General features: G+C 42.6%; 1 protein-coding gene across 1 annotated transcript in view; it reads right to left on the reverse strand.

The window, feature by feature from the left end:
* The window catches only part of tmprss15 (transmembrane serine protease 15), a 32,491-nt gene extending 18,177 nt beyond the window's left edge, over positions 1 to 14,314 (reverse strand). Inside the window, 16 exon segments of the mRNA XM_032508334.1 lie at positions 883 to 972; positions 1,107 to 1,160; positions 1,163 to 1,247; positions 1,327 to 1,471; positions 3,085 to 3,193; positions 3,284 to 3,433; positions 5,339 to 5,479; positions 7,637 to 7,746; positions 8,326 to 8,434; positions 8,711 to 8,830; positions 9,479 to 10,360; positions 10,419 to 10,517; positions 10,646 to 10,788; positions 11,949 to 12,016; positions 12,208 to 12,332; positions 14,203 to 14,314. Coding sequence (XP_032364225.1) covers positions 883 to 972; positions 1,107 to 1,160; positions 1,163 to 1,247; positions 1,327 to 1,471; positions 3,085 to 3,193; positions 3,284 to 3,433; positions 5,339 to 5,479; positions 7,637 to 7,746; positions 8,326 to 8,434; positions 8,711 to 8,830; positions 9,479 to 10,360; positions 10,419 to 10,517; positions 10,646 to 10,788; positions 11,949 to 12,016; positions 12,208 to 12,332; positions 14,203 to 14,314 — 2,542 coding nt within the window.
* Positions 14,315 to 18,742: the final 4,428 nt, after the last annotated feature.

The following is an 18,742-nucleotide window of genomic DNA, read 5'->3' on the forward strand; positions in this document are numbered from 1 at the left end:
CCTGCTACGTCCTGCTACGTCCTGCTGTGCCCTGCTACGTCCTGCTACGTCCTGCTACGTCCTGCTACACTCTGCGGTGTCCTGCTACGTCCTGCTACACTCTGCGGTGTCCTGCTACGTCCTGCTACATCCTGCTACGTCCTGCCACGTCCTGCTACGTCCTGCTGTGCCCTGCTACGTCCTGCTATGTCCTGCTGTGCCATGCTACATCCTGCTACGTCCTGCTACGTCCTGCTACATCCTGCTACGACCTGCTACGTCCTGCTGTGCCCTGCTACACTCTGTGGTGTCCTGCTACGTCCTGCTACGTCCTGCTACGTCCTGCTGTGCCCAGCTACATCCTGCTGTGCCTTGTAATGCTCACAGCGTCCTGCTATGCCATGAACTACTACAAAGAACTGCTACAAACTACTAATTTTTTCTATTTTTGTTATTGCCACTCAACCGGCCCGTCAGACACCGCCTACCAAGAGCCTGGGCCTGGGTCTGGGTCTGTGTCTGTGTCTGGGCCTGGGTCTGTGTCTGGGTCTGTGTCTGGGCCTGGGTCTGGGTCTGGGTCTGGGCCTGGGTCTGGGTCTGGGTCTGGGTCTGGGTCTGTCCCAGGTTTCTGCCTAAAAGGAGTTTTTCCTCTCCACTGTGGCCCTGTTGCTGCTCTGGAGGAAACTACTAGAACTGTTGGGTCCTTGTAAATTCTGGAGTGTGGTCTAGACCTGGTCTATCTGTAAAGGGTCTCCAGATAACTCTGTTATGAATTGATACTATAAATAAAATTGAATTGAAAATTGAATTAAACCAATCAGCTGTTAGGAGAGAGGCTTCAACCAATCAGCTGTTAGGAGATTACTATGTTTTAAAGTAACTTAGTGACGACAGTGTACTCACATGTGGCCTCGTTCCCGTAGGATTGTGGGTAATTTGGGGAGCTGAAGGTGGAGTTTGGCTCCCAGAGATCAAAAGGTCCTCCGCAGTCAGCTGGACCAATCAGAGCAGAGGAGGTGGAGTCAGACCAATCCGAGCAGAGGTGGCGGAGTCAGACCAATCAGAGCAGAGGAGGCGGAGTCAGACCAATCAGAGCAGAGGGGGCGGGTAAGGAAGGTGAGTCTTACCTGGGATCGGGGGGGGCGTCGTTGGAGGCGGGACGTTGGTTGGGTCAGGGGGGCGGGGCCACAGGGTTCAGAGGTCAGCGTGAGGTCATCCAGAGCGATGTCGTTCAGCATCCCTCCGTTCTTCAGCGCCTCGAACACCACCTGCAAGAAATCAGCTGACTTCCTGGGTGATGTCACTGGGTGATGTCACTGGGTGATGTCACTGGGTGATGTCACTGACCATGCTCTCTGTCGTCAGGTTGAGTTCCACCTGGCCGTAGTTCCAGCGGTCCCCATAGTTACCGTCTCTCTGGAACACCACGGTAACAGCCGGGTCGTACAGCAGCACTCGGAGACAGTAAACGTCCTCGCCCAACATGTGGTACCTGGACACAACTTCCTGTTTACCTGGAAACAACTTCCCGTTTACCTGGACACAACTTCCTGTTTACCTGGACACAACTTCCTGTTTACCTGGACACAACTTCCTGTTTACCTGGACACAACTTCCCGTTTACCTGGACACAACTTCCTGTTTACCTGGACACTACTTCCTGTTTACCTGGACACAACTTCCCGTTTACCTGGACACAACTTCCTGTTTATTTGGACACTACTTCCTGTTTACCTGGACACTACTTCCTGTTTACCTGGACACAACTTCCTGTTTACCTGGACACTACTTTCTGTTTACCTGATAACTACTTCCTGTTTATCTGGACACTACTTCCTGTTTACCTGGACACAATTTCCTGTTTACCTGGACACTACTTCCTGTTTACCTGGACACTACTTCCTGTTTACCTGGACACAACTTCCTGTTTACCTGGACACTACTTTCTGTTTACCTGATAACTACTTCCTGTTTACCTGGACACTACTTCCTGTTTACCTGGACACAATTTCCTGTTTACCTGGACACAACTTCCTGTTTACCTGGACACTACTTCCTGTTTACCTGAGCACTACTTTCTGTTTACCTGGACACTACTTCCTGTTTACCTGGACACTACTTCCTGTTTACCTGGACACAACTTCCTGTTTACCTGGACACTACTTCCTGTTTACCTGAGCACTACTTCCTGTTTACCTGGACACTACTTCCTGTTTAACTGGACACTACTTCCTGTTTACCTGGACACAACTTCCTGTTTACCTGGACACAACTTCCTGTTTACCTGGACACAACTTCCTGTTTACCTGGACACAACTTCCCGTTTACCTGGACACAACTTCCTGTTTACCTGGACACTACTTCCTGTTTACCTGGACACAACTTCCCGTTTACCTGGACACAACTTCCTGTTTATTTGGACACTACTTCCTGTTTACCTGGACACTACTTCCTGTTTACCTGGACACAACTTCCTGTTTACCTGGACACTACTTTCTGTTTACCTGATAACTACTTCCTGTTTATCTGGACACTACTTCCTGTTTACCTGGACACAATTTCCTGTTTACCTGGACACTACTTCCTGTTTACCTGGACACTACTTCCTGTTTACCTGGACACAACTTCCTGTTTACCTGGACACTACTTTCTGTTTACCTGATAACTACTTCCTGTTTACCTGGACACTACTTCCTGTTTACCTGGACACAATTTCCTGTTTACCTGGACACAACTTCCTGTTTACCTGGACACTACTTCCTGTTTACCTGAGCACTACTTTCTGTTTACCTGGACACTACTTCCTGTTTACCTGGACACTACTTCCTGTTTACCTGGACACAACTTCCTGTTTACCTGGACACTACTTCCTGTTTACCTGAGCACTACTTCCTGTTTACCTGGACACTACTTCCTGTTTAACTGGACACTACTTCCTGTTTACCTGGACACAACTTCCTGTTTACCTGGACACTACTTCCTGTTTACCTGAGCACTACTTCCTGTTTACCTGGACACTACTTCCTGTTTACCTGGACACTACTTCCTGTTTACTGGTAATTAGTTGGTTAATTAATTAATTAATTGGTTATTTTGTTGGATTACCAGAAGCGGAGGCAGGCGGTGGGCGGAGTGGGCGGGGCCAGAGGGAGGCTGGACATCCTGAAGCTCTTCAGCCATTGGCCGGGACTCAGAGGGGTGACGATGTAAAATCCTGATGGACACAAACGCAACATGGTCCTAATTTATTTCTAACAAGCGTGGCATCTTTGGCAGTGAGTTGCCGTGGCGACGTGGCGCTGACCGGCGCTGGTGTTCAGCGTGTGGTCGACACTCGGGCCGCTCAGCGGGGGAAACGTGGAGCCGCGGGTTCGACTCCAGCCTCCGTCGTCCTGGTAACACTGCCTCCAGAAACACATGCCCTGCTCAAAGGTACAGGTCAGCTTCTCTTCATCTACAAACACACACACACACACACACTAGTTACTGGAGACAGGTGTCAGAAGGTGATTGGTTACTGGAGACAGTTGTCAGAAGGTGATTGGTTACTGGAGACAGGTGTCAGAAGGTGATTGTTACTGGAGACAGGTGTAAGACGGTGATTGGTTACTGGAGACAGGTGTCAGAAGGTGATTGGTTACTGGAGACAGGTGTAATAAGGTGATTGGTTACTGGAGACAGGTGTAATAAGGTGATTGGTTACTGGAGACAGGGGTAATAAGGTGATTGGTTACTGGAGACAGGTGTAAGAAAGTGATTGGTTACTGGAGACAGGTGTCAGAAGGTGATTGGTTACTGGAGACAGGTGTAAGAAGGTGATGAGACAGGTGTAATAAGGTGATTGGTTACTGGAGACAGGTGTAAGAAAGTGATTGGTTACTGGAGACAGGTGTAAAAAGGTGATTGGTTACTGTGGACTGGTGTAAGAAGGTGATTGGTTGCTATGGACAGGTGTAAGAAGGTGATTGGTTGCTATGGACTGGTGTAAGAAGGTGATTGGTTGCTATGGACTGGTGTAAGAAGGTGATTGGTTGTTATGGACAGGTGTAAGAAGGTGATTGGTTGCTATGGACTGGTGTAAGAAGGTGATTGGTTGCTATGGACTGGTGTAAGAAGGTGATTGGTTGTTATGGACAGGTGTAAGAAGGTGATTGGTTGCTATGGACAGGTGTAAGAAGGTGATTGGTTGCTATGGACAGGTGTAAGAAGGTGATTGGTTACTGGAGACAGGTGTAATAAGGTGATTGGTTACTGGAGACAGGTGTAATAAGGTGATTGGTTACTGGAGACAGGGGTAATAAGGTGATTGGTTACTGGAGACAGGTGTAAGAAAGTGATTGGTTACTGGAGACAGGTGTCAGAAGGTGATTGGTTACTGGAGACAGGTGTAAGAAGGTGATGAGACAGGTGTAATAAGGTGATTGGTTACTGGAGACAGGTGTAAGAAAGTGATTGGTTACTGGAGACAGGTGTAAAAAGGTGATTGGTTACTGTGGACTGGTGTAAGAAGGTGATTGGTTGCTATGGACAGGTGTAAGAAGGTGATTGGTTGCTATGGACTGGTGTAAGAAGGTGATTGGTTGCTATGGACTGGTGTAAGAAGGTGATTGGTTGTTATGGACAGGTGTAAGAAGGTGATTGGTTGCTATGGACTGGTGTAAGAAGGTGATTGGTTGCTATGGACTGGTGTAAGAAGGTGATTGGTTGTTATGGACAGGTGTAAGAAGGTGATTGGTTGCTATGGACAGGTGTAAGAAGGTGATTGGTTGCTATGGACAGGTGTAAGAAGGTGATTGGTTCCTGTGGACAGGTGTAAGAAGGTGATTGGTTCCTGTGGACAGGTGTAAGAAGGTGATTGGTTCCTGTGGACAGGTGAAAGAAGGTTATTGGTTCCTGTGGACAGGTGAAAGAAGGTGATTGGCTCCTGAGGACAGGTGTAAGAAGGTGATTGGTTCCTGAGGACAGGTGCAAGAAGGTAATTGGCTCCTGAGAACAGTTGTAAGAAGGTGATTGGTTCCTGTGGACAGGTGTAAGAAGGTGATTGGGTCCTGTGGACAGGTGTAAGAAGGTGATTTGTTCCTGTGAACAGGTGTAAGAAGGTGATTGGCTCCTGAGGACAGGTGTAAGAAGGTGATTGGTTCCTGTGGACAGGTGTAAGAAGGTGATTGGCTCCTGAGGACAGGTGTAAGAAGGTGATTGGTTCCTGTGGACAGGTGTAAGAAGGTGATTGGCTCCTGAGGACAGGTGTAAGAAGGTGATTGGTTCCTGTGGACAGGTGTAAGAAGGTGATTGGCTCCTGTGGACAGGTGTAAGAAGGTAATTGGCTCCTGTGGACAGGTGTAAGAAGATGATTGGTTACTGGAGAGTTGGGACAGGTTGGCGGTGCTGTAGGTGGCGCTGAAGCCCGACAGGTTGATGACATCATCAGAGGTAAACTCCACGGTTGATTGGTCCGTCAGCAGCCACACGGTGCCAGGGGGGGCGGAGCCTGAGAGCTCAGCTGCCAATCAGATTCAAACATCAGTTCATGTGTTTTCATTCCAAAATGTAGCAGTGGAGATGGGAAACAGACCAGCCAATAGGGCACAGGGGGCGGGACTAAGGGTTCAGACAAGGGGGGGGGCTAATAGGTGGAGACTATCTGCCTGTTGGCACTGGCAGTGTGTATGTATATATACAGTGAGGAAAATAAGTATTTAACATGCTGCTATTATGCAAGTTCTCCACTTAGAAATCATGGAGGGTCTGATGTCCTCGTAGGTGCATGTCCACTGTGAGAGACATGTCCACTGTGAGAGACAGTGAGATTATAGATAGATAACTTTATTATCATTACACATGTACAGGTACAAGGCAACGACATACCGTTTGGAGCATGCCTCCGGGCCGCTGCTAATTCAAGCGCCGCAAGACAGACTAACAGGTCTTTGAGGGACATTATGAAGACAGACTAACAGGTCTTTGAGGGACATTATGAAGACAGACTAACAGGTCTTTGAGGGACATTATGAAGACAGACTAACAGGTCTTTGAGGGACATTATGAAGACAGACTAACAGGTCTTTGAGGGACATTATGAAGACAGACTAACAGGTCTTCGAGGAACATTATGAAGACAGACTAACAGGTCTTCGAGGGACATTATGAAGACAGACTAACAGGTCTTTGAGGGACATTATGAAGACAGACTAACAGGTCTTTGACGGACATTATGAAGACAGACTAACAGGTCTTTGAGGGACATTATGAAGACAGACTAACAGGTCTTTGAGGGACATTATGAAGACAGACTAACAGGTCTTTGAGGGACATTTTGAAGACAGACTAACAGGTCTTTGAGGGACATTATGAAGACAGACTAACAGGTCTTTGAGGGACAGAATTCTAGCTGATAGACAGCTGTTCAAATACTTATTTACAGCTGTATCATACAAATAAATAGTTAATAAATCCTACATTGTGATTTCTGGATGTTTTTTTAGATTATGTCTCTCACAGTGGACATGTCTCTCCCAGTGGACATGCACCTACGAGGACATCAGACCCTCCAGGATTTCTAAGTGGGAGAACTTGCAAAATAGCAGCGTGTTAAATACTTATTATACACACTGTATATATATATATATATATATGTAATAATAATAATAATAATAATACATTTTATTTGTAATGCACTTTACATTTAAACAAATCTCAAAGTGCTACAGGTAAGATCATAAAAGCAAGGTAAAAACATCAGTGTAAAATATCTCTAAATAGTGCAACAACATTGTTGTGCAAGGTTAAAACTCATAAGTTCTGCTAAAAATAAATGTTTTTAGTCCTTTTTAAAAGTGTCTATAGTCTGTGGTGACCTTAGAGGGTCAGGGAGGGGGGGGGGGAGCCCTCAGATGGTCAGGGGGGCGTTCCAGGTCCTAGGAGCGGCGGAGCAGAATGCAGGTTCCCCCATGGTGCTGAGCTAGTTCTGGGGAGTAGGAGGCGGGTGGAGTTGTTTGAGCGGAGGGATCGTGTTGTAGTGTGAGGGATGGGTAGTTCTTTCAGATAGGGGGGGGGGCATTTCCATAGATGCACTGGTGGGTGAGAATTGAGACCTTATATTCCATCCCAGCAGACACGGGAAGCCAGGGAAGGGAGTGGAGAACGGGGGTGATGTGGTCTCATCAGGATCCTTGCAGCAGTTTCTGCAGACTCTTGTTAGGGATCCCGATGAGACGTGCGTTACAGTAATCCAGTCTGGAGGAGACCAAGGCGTGGACCAGTTTTTCAGCATCAGCTAAGGTGAGTGTAGAATGGAGTTTTGCAATATGATATATATATACTCATATATATATATATAATATGAATATATATATATATATATATATATATATATACACACCAGTGCCATACACTGTATACAGACTTTTTCTGAGCTTTTCGAAATTTTTGTGGGTTTTCCCTAAATTTTTAAAGTTTTTTATTTATTCTTTTAGTGAAATCTTGATTTAATTTTGCCATTTTTATTTGTTGAATTTATAAAGCGCTTTTCAGGGTTCAGTGTCTTGCCCAAGGACACTTTGACATGGGATTGCAGGGCCAGGGATTGAACCACCAACCGTGTGTGTACTCTGTGTGTGTGTGTGTGTGTGTATGTTTGTGTGTGTGTGTGTGTGTGTACCTGTCAGCTGTTTATCTACTCCGACGCCTTCGTAAAGCTTCAGTTTGTCGATGTTTTCTTCTGTTTCAAACCGCAGGAAGTTGATCTGAACAGAAAGTCCTCGCTCCGCCCTGAAAACAGCTGTTACTGTCAGAGAGACGCCCTGAAAACAGCTGTTACTGTCAGAGAGACGCCCTGAAAACAGCTGTTACTGTCAGAGAGACACCCTGAAAACAGCTGTTACTGTCAGAGAGACACCCTGAAAACAGCTGTTACTGTCAGAGAGACACCCTGAAAACAGCTGTTACTGTCAGAGAGACACCCTGAAAACAGCTGTTACTGTCAGAGAGACACCCTGAAAACAGCTATTACTGTCAGAGACACGCCCTGAAAACAGCTGTTACTGTCAGAGAGACACCCTGAAAACAGCTGTTACTGTCAGAGAGACACCCTGAAAACAGCTGTTACTGTCAGAGAGACACCCTGAAAACAGCTGTTACTGTCAGAGAGACACCCTGAAAACAGCTGTTACTGTCAGAGAGACACCCTGAAAACAGCTGTTACTGTCAGAGACACGCCCTGAAAACAGCTGTTACTGTCAGAGACACGCCCTGAAAACAGCTGTTACTGTCAGAGAGACACCCTGAAAACAGAGGGGAACCCCCCCATCCACCTAAAGCCCCTTCTCCATTCCCACCATGCATCTGTACCTGAGGATCCAGCGACAGAAGCTGCTGCTGTTGTACGTCTCCGAGACGTCTGATGTACTGAAGACGCCACTCGGACCGCTCAGCTGGAACTGTCCATCACACGCCGTTGCTACGAAGACCAGAGTGATGATGTCACAGGAAACGTCTGAGATCTGTCTACTTCCTGTTAATTTCTGCTCACAGATACTATCCCCAATCAAATTTAATCAACCCTTATGAACACATCACAGGTCATCGTAATGGGTTTCCACTCTGATTGGCCAAATAATTCTACCTGCCCAAAATCTATTTAAAGTGGTCCTTGTGTGAAGATTATTTTTGATTGGATGACGTCACATCTGACTGTTGAACCCTAAATATGAATTAGATTGGGTTGGTTCGTCACCACAGCGAGCGGCCCCTTCGTCCGAGTCGTCGGGACAGTCGGAGACACCGTCACACAGCTGATCCATCCGGATGCACAGATATCCATTGGCACATGATGTCTGAAGAGGAGGACATTTCCCTGAAGACACAAAGAGACAAATGTCTTCAGAGTCCTTGAGACAAAAAATCCTTGAGACAAAAAAATCAGAGACACAAAGAACAGAGACTCAAAGATCGATGATAGTTGTATGTGTGATGTTGTAGGTGTGAGGGTTGTATGTGTGAGGGTTGTAGGTGTGATGGTTGTAGGAGTGAGGGTTGTAGGTGTGAGGGTTGTAGGAGTGAGGGTTGTAGGTGTGATGGTTGTAGGAGTGAGGGTTGTAGGTGTGAGGGTTGTAGGTGTTATGGTTGTAGGTGTGAGGGTTGTAGGAGTGAGGTTTGTAGGTGTGAGGGTTGTAGGTGTGAGGGTTGTAGGAGGGATGGTTGTAGGTGTGAGGGTTGTAGGAGTGAGGGTTGTAGGAGGGATGGTTGTAGGAGTGAGGGTTGTAGGAGTGAGGGTTGTAGATGGAATGGTTGTAGATGTGAGGGTTGTAGGAGGGATGGTTGTAAGTGTGAGGGTTGTAGGAGTGAGGGTTGTAGGAGGGATGGTTGTAGGAGGGATGGTTGTAGATGTGAGGGTTGTAGGAGTGAGGTTTGTAGGTGTGAGGGTTGTAGGTGTGATGGTTGTAGGAGTGATGGTTGTAGGAGTGAGGGTTGTAGATGGAATGGTTGTAGATGTGAGGGTTGCAGGTGTGATGGTTGTAGGTTTGATGGTTGTAGGAGTGAGGTTTGTAGGTGTAATGGTTGTAGGAGTGAGCGTTGTAGGTGTGGGGGTTGTAGGTGTTATGGTTGTAGGTGTGAGGGTTGTAGGAGTGATGGTTGTAGGTGTGAGGGTTGTAGGAGTGATGGTTGTAGGTGTGAGGGTTGTAGGTGTGAGGGTTGTAGGTGTGAGGATTGTAGGTGTGAGGGTTGTAGGAGTGAGGGTTGTAGGAGGGATGGTTGTAGATGTGAGGGTTGTAGGTGTGAGGGTTGTAGGTGTGAGGGTTATAGGAGTGAGGGTTGTAGGAGTGAGGGTTGTAGGTGTGATGGTTGTAGGTTTGATGGTTGTAGGTGTGATGGTTGTAGGAGGAATGGTTGTAGATGTGAGGGTTGTAGGAGTGAGGGTTGTAGGTGTGATGGTTGTAGGTTTGATGGTTGTAGGTGTGATGGTTGTAGGTGTGATGGTTGTAGGTGTGAGGATTGTAGGTGTGAGGGTTGTAGGAGTGAGGGTTGTAGGAGGAATGGTTGTAGATGTGAGGGTTGTAGGAGTGAGGGTTGTAGGTGTGAGGGTTGTAGGAGTGAGGGTTGTAGGAGTGAGGGTTGTAGGTGTGATGGTTGTAGGTTTGATGGTTGTTGGTGTGATGGTTGTAGGAGGAATGGTTGTAGATGTGAGGGTTGTAGGAGTGAGGGTTGTAGGTGTGATGGTTGTAGGTTTGATGGTTGTAGGTGTGATGGTTGTAGGTGTGAGGGTTGTAGGAGTGAAGGTTGTAGGAGGAATGGTTGTAGATGTGATGGTTGTAGGTGTGATGGTTGTAGGTTTGATGGTTGTAGGAGTGATGGTTGTAGGTGTGATGGTTGTAGGAGCAGTTGTCTCGTCGGGTCTAGCCCTTAATGATTTTTGAAGATCTTAAAGGTGAATTGTCTCTCACCTGTTGGGTTAGGTTGGATGGTTGAAGGAGTGATGGTTGTAGGAGTGATGGTTGTAGGAGTGATGGTTGTAGGAAAAGCTGTTGTCTTGTCTGGTATCTCTGCAAGAACATTACAGATATTAATAGATATGTTTATTATTATATACCTTTGATGTAGAGGTTTGTTTCTGTTCCTATTTCTACGTATCCACAGATATTAATAGATATTTTATTAAGTTATTATGAACCTGTGATGTGGATGCTGTTTCTATTGATCAGCAATCCCTTGTTCCCGACCTCCAGAAGCCCCGCCCCCAGCTGATTCTCCGCCTCCTGCATGCCAATCACCTGACTGAACCAGAGGTTGAAGGTCACGCCCACGCTGCCCCGACTGCAGACACACACATCAACAGCCACTCAAACATCACATTATACCCCAGAGAAGGTGTTTCATCCTCGCCAGCAGCTCACCTGTAAGTCACCTTTACCCTGAGCAGGATGTAAAATCATCCTCAGATTCTGATTGGCTGTGCAGATTTTTTATTAGTAGCTAAGTTTCCATCTACATGTTTTTTTCTGAAATAAGTGATATTGAATGAAAAATGCTTTATGGAAACAGTAAAATTGGATGAAATTTCATTTGTGATGTTGTGATGTGATGTTGTCCCATAGTGATCATGTGATGATGTCCCATAGTGATCATGTGATGTTGTCCCATAGTGATCATGTGATGTTGTCCCATAGTGATCATGTGATATTGTCCCATATTGATCATGTGATGTTGTCCCATAGTGATCATGTAATGTTGTCCAATAGTGATCATGTGATGTTGTCCCATATTGATCATGTGATGTTGTCCCATAGTGATCATGTGATGTTGTCCCATAGTGATCATGTGATGTTGTCCCATAGTGATCATGTGATGTTGTCCCATATTGATCATGTGACTGTAGACGTCTGTTGTGTGATTCAGTGTAAATGAATGGAAACACCTTAAAATGTCTCCAACCAATCAGATGTCCCAGTCTGACCCTAAAACAGGGTGTGATGTCATCACCACAGGTTCTTATTGGCTGTAAACACACTTTCACCAGATTTATTCTCAGGAGGTTTTACCAACTCCAGATCATTAGATTCAATTCAATTCAATTTTATTTATAGTACAAATTCATAACAGAGTTATCTGGAGACCCTTTACAGATAGACCAGGTCTAGACCACACTCCAGAATTTACAAGGACCCAACAAGTCTAGTAGTTTCCTCCAGAGCAGCAACAGGGCCACAGTGGAGAGGAAAAACTCCTTTTAGGCAGAAACCTGGGACAGACCCAGACCCAGACTCAGACCCAGACCCAGCCCAAGTCCCAAACCCAGACCCAGACCCAGGCCCAGACCCAGACCCAGCCCAAGCCCCAAACCCAGACCCAGACCCAGGCCCAGACCCAGGCTCTTGGTAGGCGGTGTCTGACGGGCCGGTTGGGGTTAGAATGAATGAGAAGGACACGTGGACGGAGACGCAGCTACAGACCGTGTGATGACTGATGATATTTACCTGAAATGTAAAACTCGGCAGGACTGGAAGTCCAATCGGAGCTGGCTGAGACCAAACGCCTCTGACACCTGTCGACCAATCAGATCAGAGGAACATTACACCAGCAGATTAGTGTGTGTGTGTGTGAGTGTGTATCTGATGAGCAGGTGTGTAGATGTGTGTGAGTGTGTATCTGATGAGCAGGTGTGTAGATGTGTGTGAGTGTGTATCTGATGAGCAGGTGTGTAGATGTGTGTGAGTGTGTAGCTTGCAGTCCTACCAGGTTTTGGACGTCGAAGGCGAGGGATTTGAACCGCAGACTGCTGGAGTTCTTCAGCTCATCGGAGTAAACGGCTCCACGTGTGATCAACATGCGGCCGCGCAGCACGCTGGGCTCAACGGCACCTCGGCACACAAACACCAACACGCAACATTTGGGACGGGAGTCTTGGAAAAAAGTCTGACGCATAGAAAATGTACATAGAAGTTAAGGAGAAAACACCAGACTTTCACCAGGAAACAGGTGTTCATGTCCTGGAGAAGTTAAGGAGAAAACACCAGACTTTCACCAGGAAACAGGTGTTCATGTCCTGGAGAAGTTAAGGAGAAAACACAAGACTTTCACCCAGGAAACAGGTGTTCATGTCCTGGACAAGTTAAGGAGAAAACACAAGACTTTCACCAGGAAACAGGTGTTCATGTCCTGGAGAAGTTAAGGAGAAAACACCAGACTTTCACCAGGAAACAGGTGTTCATGTCCTGGAGAAGTTAAGGAGAAAACACCAGACTTTCACCCAGGAAACAGGTGTTCATGTCCTGGAGAAGTTAAGGAGAAAACACCAGACTTTCACCAGGAAACAGGTGTTCATGTCCTGGAGAAGTTAAGGAGAAAACACCAGACTTTCACCAGGAAACAGGTGTTCATGTCCTGGAGAAGTTAAGGAGAAAACACCAGACTTTCACCAGGAAACAGGTGTTCATGTCCTGGAGAAGTTAAGGAGAAAACACCAGACTTTCACCAGGAAACAGGTGTTCATGTCCTGGAGAAGTTAAGGAGAAAACACCAGACTTTCACCAGGAAACAGGTGTTCATGTCCTGGAGAAGTTAAGGAGAAAACACCAGACTTTCACCAGGAAACAGGTGTTCATGTCCTGGAGAAGTTAAGGAGAAAACACCAGACTTTCACCAGGAAACAGGTGTTCATGTCCTGGAGAAGTTAAGGAGAAAACACCAGACTTTCACCAGGAAACAGGTGTTCATGTCCTGGAGAAGTTAAGGAGAAAACACCAGACTTTCATCAGGAAACAGGTGTTCATGTCCTGGAGAAGTTAAGGAGAAAACACCAGATTTTCACCTGGAAACAGGTGTTCATGTCCTGGAGAAGTTAAGGAGAAAACACCAGACTTTCACCAGGAAACAGGTGTTCATGTCCTGGAGAAGTTAAGGAGAAAACACCAGACTTTCACCAGGAAACAGGTGTTCATGTCCTGGAGAAGTTAAGGAGAAAACACCAGACTTTCACCAGGAAACAGGTGTTCATGTCCTGGAGAAGTTAAGGAGAAAACACCAGACTTTCACCAGGAAACAGGTGTTCATGTCCTGGACAAGTTAAGGAGAAAACACCAGACTTTCACCTGGAAACAGGTGTTCATGTCCTGGAGAAGTTAAGGAGAAAACACCAGACTTTCACCAGGAAACAGGTGTTCATGTCCTGGAGAAGTTAAGGAGAAAACACAAGACTTTCACCAGGAAACAGGTGTTCATGTCCTGGAGAAGTTAAGGAGAAAACACAAGACTTTCACCCAGGAAACAGGTGTTCATGTCCTGGACAAGTTAAGGAGAAAACACAAGACTTTCACCAGGAAACAGGTGTTCATGTCCTGGAGAAGTTAAGGAGAAAACACCAGACTTTCACCAGGAAACAGGTGTTCATGTCCTGGAGAAGTTAAGGAGAAAACACCAGACTTTCACCAGGAAACAGGTGTTCATGTCCTGGAGAAGTTAAGGAGAAAACACCAGACTTTCACCTGGAAACAGGTGTTCATGTCCTGGAGAAGTTAAGGAGAAAACACCAGACTTTCACCTGGAAACAGGTGTTCATGTCCTGGAGAAGTTAAGGAGAAAACACCAGACTTTCACCAGGAAACAGGTGTTCATGTCCTGGAGAAGTTAAGGAGAAAACACCAGACTTTCACCTGGAAACAGGTGTTAACACTCTGAGTACATTAGTAATCTGATGAGTACATTAGTAATTAGTAATAGTAATCTGATTACCTTCAGGCCGCAGGCTGAGCCATGACACCACGATGAGTCCGACACAGCAGACGAGGAGAAGAGTGGACAGGACGGAGAGGAGACGCTCCGGAAACGAGAGACGGACATTCATCCTGACAAGACAAACTCCATCAACACATCTCTTTCTATTCCATTCCATTCCATTCTATTCCATTCTATTCTGTAGGGCTGTCCCGCAACGAAGGTAGCGTTCCCCGGACCTTCTACTCCATTCTATTCTACTCCATTCTATTCTATTCTACTCTATTCTACTCCATTATACTCCATTCTACTCCATTCTACTCCATTCTATTCTATTCTACTCTATTCTACTCCATTCTACTCCATTCTACTCCATTCTACTCCATTCTACTCTATTCTACTCTATTCTACTCCATTCTACTCCATTCTACTCCATTCTACTCCATTCTACTCTATTCTACTCCATTCTACTCCATTCTACTCTATTCTACTCCATTCTACTCCATTCTACTCCATTCTACTCCATTCTACTCCATTCTACTCTATTCTACTCCATTCTACTCCATTCCATTCTACTCTATTCTACTCTATTCTACTCCATTCTACTCCATTCTACTCTATTCTACTCTATTCTACTCCATTCTACTCCATTCTACTCCATTCTACTCCATTCTACTCCATTCTACTCCATTCTACTCCATTCTACTCCATTCTACTCTATTCTACTCCATTCTACTCTATTCTACTCTATTCTACTCTATTCTACTCTATTCTACTCCATTCTACTCCATTCTACTCCATTCTACTCCATTCTACTCTATTCTACTCCATTCTACTCCATTCTACTCCATTCTACTCCATTCTACTCCATTCTACTCCATTCTACTCTATTCTACTCTATTCTATTCTACTCCATTCTACTCCATTCTACTCTATTCTACTCTATTCTACTTTATTCTACTCTATTCTATTCTACTCCATTCTATTCCATTCCATTCTATTCTATTCCATTCTATTCCATTCTACTCCATTCTATTCTATTCCATTCTATTCCATTCTACTCCATTCTATTCCACTCTATTCTATTCTATTCTATTCCATTCTACTCTATTCCATTCTATTCCATTCTACTCTATTCTATTCCATTCCATTCTATTCTATTCTATTCTACTCTATTCTATTCTATTGTATTCTACTCTATTCTATTCCATTCTATTCCACTCTATTCTATTCCATTCCATTCTATTCTATTCCATTCTATTCTACTCCATTCTATTCCATTCTATTCTATTCCATTCTACTCTATTCTATTCTATCTATTCTATTCCACTCTATTCTATTCTATTCTATTCTATTCCACTCTATGCTATTCTATTCTACTCTACTCTATTCTATTCTATTCTATTCTATTCTACTCTATTATATTCTATTCTACTCTACTCTATTCTATTCTATTCTATTCCACTCTATTCTATTCTATTCTATTCTATTCTATTTTACTCTACTCTATTCTATTCTATTCCACTCTATTCTATTCTATTCTATTCTGTTCTATTCTATTCTCTTCTATTCTATTCTATTATATTCTATTCTATTCTATTCCACTCTATTCTATTCTATTCTATTCTATTCTCTTCTATTCTATTCTGTTCTATTCTATTCTATTCTCTTCTATTCTATTCTATTCTATTCTACTCTATTCTATTCTATTCTATTCCACTCTATTCTATTCTCTTCTATTCTATTCTACTCTATTCTATTCTATTCTATTCTATTCTATTCCACTCTATTCTATTCTATTCCACTCTATTCTATTCTATTCCACTCTATTCTATTCTACTCTATTCTATTCTATTCTATTCTATTCCACTCTATTCTATTCTATTCTATTCCACTCTATTCTATTCTATTCTATTCTATTCTATTCCACTCTATTCTATTCTACTCTATTCTATTCTATGTTATTCTATTCCACTCTATTCTATTCTATTCCACTCTATTCTATTCTATTCTATTCCACTCTATTCTATTCTATTCTATTCTCTTCTATTCTATTCCACTCTATTCTATTCTATTCTATTCTATTCCATTCTATTCTATTCACTCTATTCTATATTCTATCTATTCTATTCTATTCTATTCTATTCCACTCTATTCTATTCTATTCCACTCTATTCTATTCTACTCTATTCTATTCTATTCTATTCTATTCTATTCTATTCTATTCCACTCTATTCTCTTCTATTCTATTCTGTTCTATTCTATTCTATTCTATTCTATTCTCTTCTATTCTATTCCACTCTATTCTATTCTATTCCACTCTACTCTATTCTATTCTATTCCACTCTATTCTATTCTATTCCACTCTATTCTATTCTATTCTATTCCACTCTATTATTTTCTCTTCTATTCTATTCTGTTCTATTCTTTTCTATTCTATTCCACTCTATTCTATTCTATTCCACTCTATTCTCTTCTATTCTATTCTGTTCTATTCCACTCTATTCTATTCTATTCCACTCTATTCTATTCTATTCTATTCCACTCTATTCTCTTCTATTCTATTCTGTTCTATTCTATTCCACTCTATTCTATTCTATTCCACTCTATTCTATTCTATTCTATTCCACTCTATTCTCTTCTATTCTATTCTATTCTATTCTATTCTCTTCTCTTCTCTTCTATTCTATTCTATTCTATTCTATTCCACTCTATTCTATTCTATTCTATTCCACTCTATTCTATTCTACTCTATTCTATTCTATGTTATTCTATTCCACTCTATTCTATTCTATTCTATTCCACTCTATTCTATTCTATTCTATTCTATTCCACTCTATTCTATTCTATTCTATTCTATTCTATTCTATTCCACTCTATTCTATTCTATTCTATTCTATTCTATTCTCTTCTATTCTATTCCACTCTATTCTATTATATTCTATTCTATTCCACTCTATTCTATTCTACTCTATTCTATTCTATTCTATTCTATTCTATTCCACTCTATTCTATTCTATTCCACTCTATTCTATTCTATTCCACTCTATTCTATTCTATTCTATTCTATTCTATTCTCTTCTATTCTATTCTGTTCTATTCTATTCTATTCTATTCCACTCTATTCTATTCTATTCCACTCTATTCTATTCTATTCCACTCTATTCTACTCTATTCTATTCTATTCTATTCTATTCCACTCTATTCTATTCTATTCTATTCTATTCCACTCTATTCTATTCTATTCCACTCTATTCTATTCTATTCTATTCTATTCCACTCTATTCTCTTCTATTCTATTCTGTTCTATTCTATTCTATTCTATTCTATTCTATTCCACTCTATTCTATTCTATTCCACTCTATTCTATTCTATTCTATTCCACTCTATTCTCTTCTATTCTATTCTATTCTGTTCTATTCTTTTCTATTCTATTCCACTCTATTCTATTCTATTCCACTCTATTCTATTCTATTCTATTCCACTCTATTCTCTTCTATTCTATTCTGTTCTATTCTATTCCACTCTATTCTATTCTATTCCACTCTATTCTATTCTATTCTATTCCACTCTATTCTATTCTATTCCACTCTATTCTATTCTATTCTATTCCACTCTATTCTATTCTATTCCACTCTATTCTATTCTATTCTATTCCACTCTATTCTCTTCTATTCTATTCTATTCTATTCTATTCTATTCTATTCTCTTCTCTTCTCTTCTATTCTATTCTATTCTATTCTATTCTCTTCTCTTCTCTTCTATTCTATTCTATTCTATTCTATTCTATTGCATTCCGTATCTAACAGATATTTATAACTATATCCAAGACTTTGACTCTTTATTGATCCTTTTGGAAATTAATTTTCTAGAATATTCCAAGACTATTTTAATGCCACTACTACTACTATAAATACTACTACTACTACTACTGACAGTACTACTACTACTGCAACTATTAATACTACTACTACTACTACTACTACTACTACTACTACAACTGACAGTACTACTACTACTACTACTACTACTACTACTACAACTGACAGTACTACTACTACTACTACTGACAGTACTACTACTACTGCAACTATTAATACTACTACTACTACTACTACTACTACTACTACTACTACACACTGACAGTACTACTACTACTACTACTACTACTACTACTACAACTGACAGTACTACTACTACTACTACTGACAGTACTACTACTACTGCAACTATTAATACTACTACTACTACTACTACTACTACTACTACTACTACAACTGACAGTACTACTACTACTACTACTGCAACTTTAACATTTACATTTTTCTGATCTGTTTGTATTATAATTGTGTTCTTTTTGTAAAACACGTTGATTGAAAGCGCTCTATGAATAAATGTATTGTTATTAGTATTAGTATTATTATGAAGCCACTCACCCGTCTGCTCTGTGTATTTCTTCCAAACTGACTCTGGATCTGATCTGGGCTCAGCTTTTACAGGAGGACCATGACTAATGACTACTGACCATGACTAATGACTACTGACCATGACTAATGAC

The sequence above is a fragment of the Etheostoma spectabile genome, unplaced genomic scaffold (assembly GCF_008692095.1).
Source record: "Etheostoma spectabile isolate EspeVRDwgs_2016 unplaced genomic scaffold, UIUC_Espe_1.0 scaffold00007325, whole genome shotgun sequence".
Taxonomy (NCBI): Eukaryota; Metazoa; Chordata; class Actinopteri; order Perciformes; family Percidae; genus Etheostoma; species Etheostoma spectabile.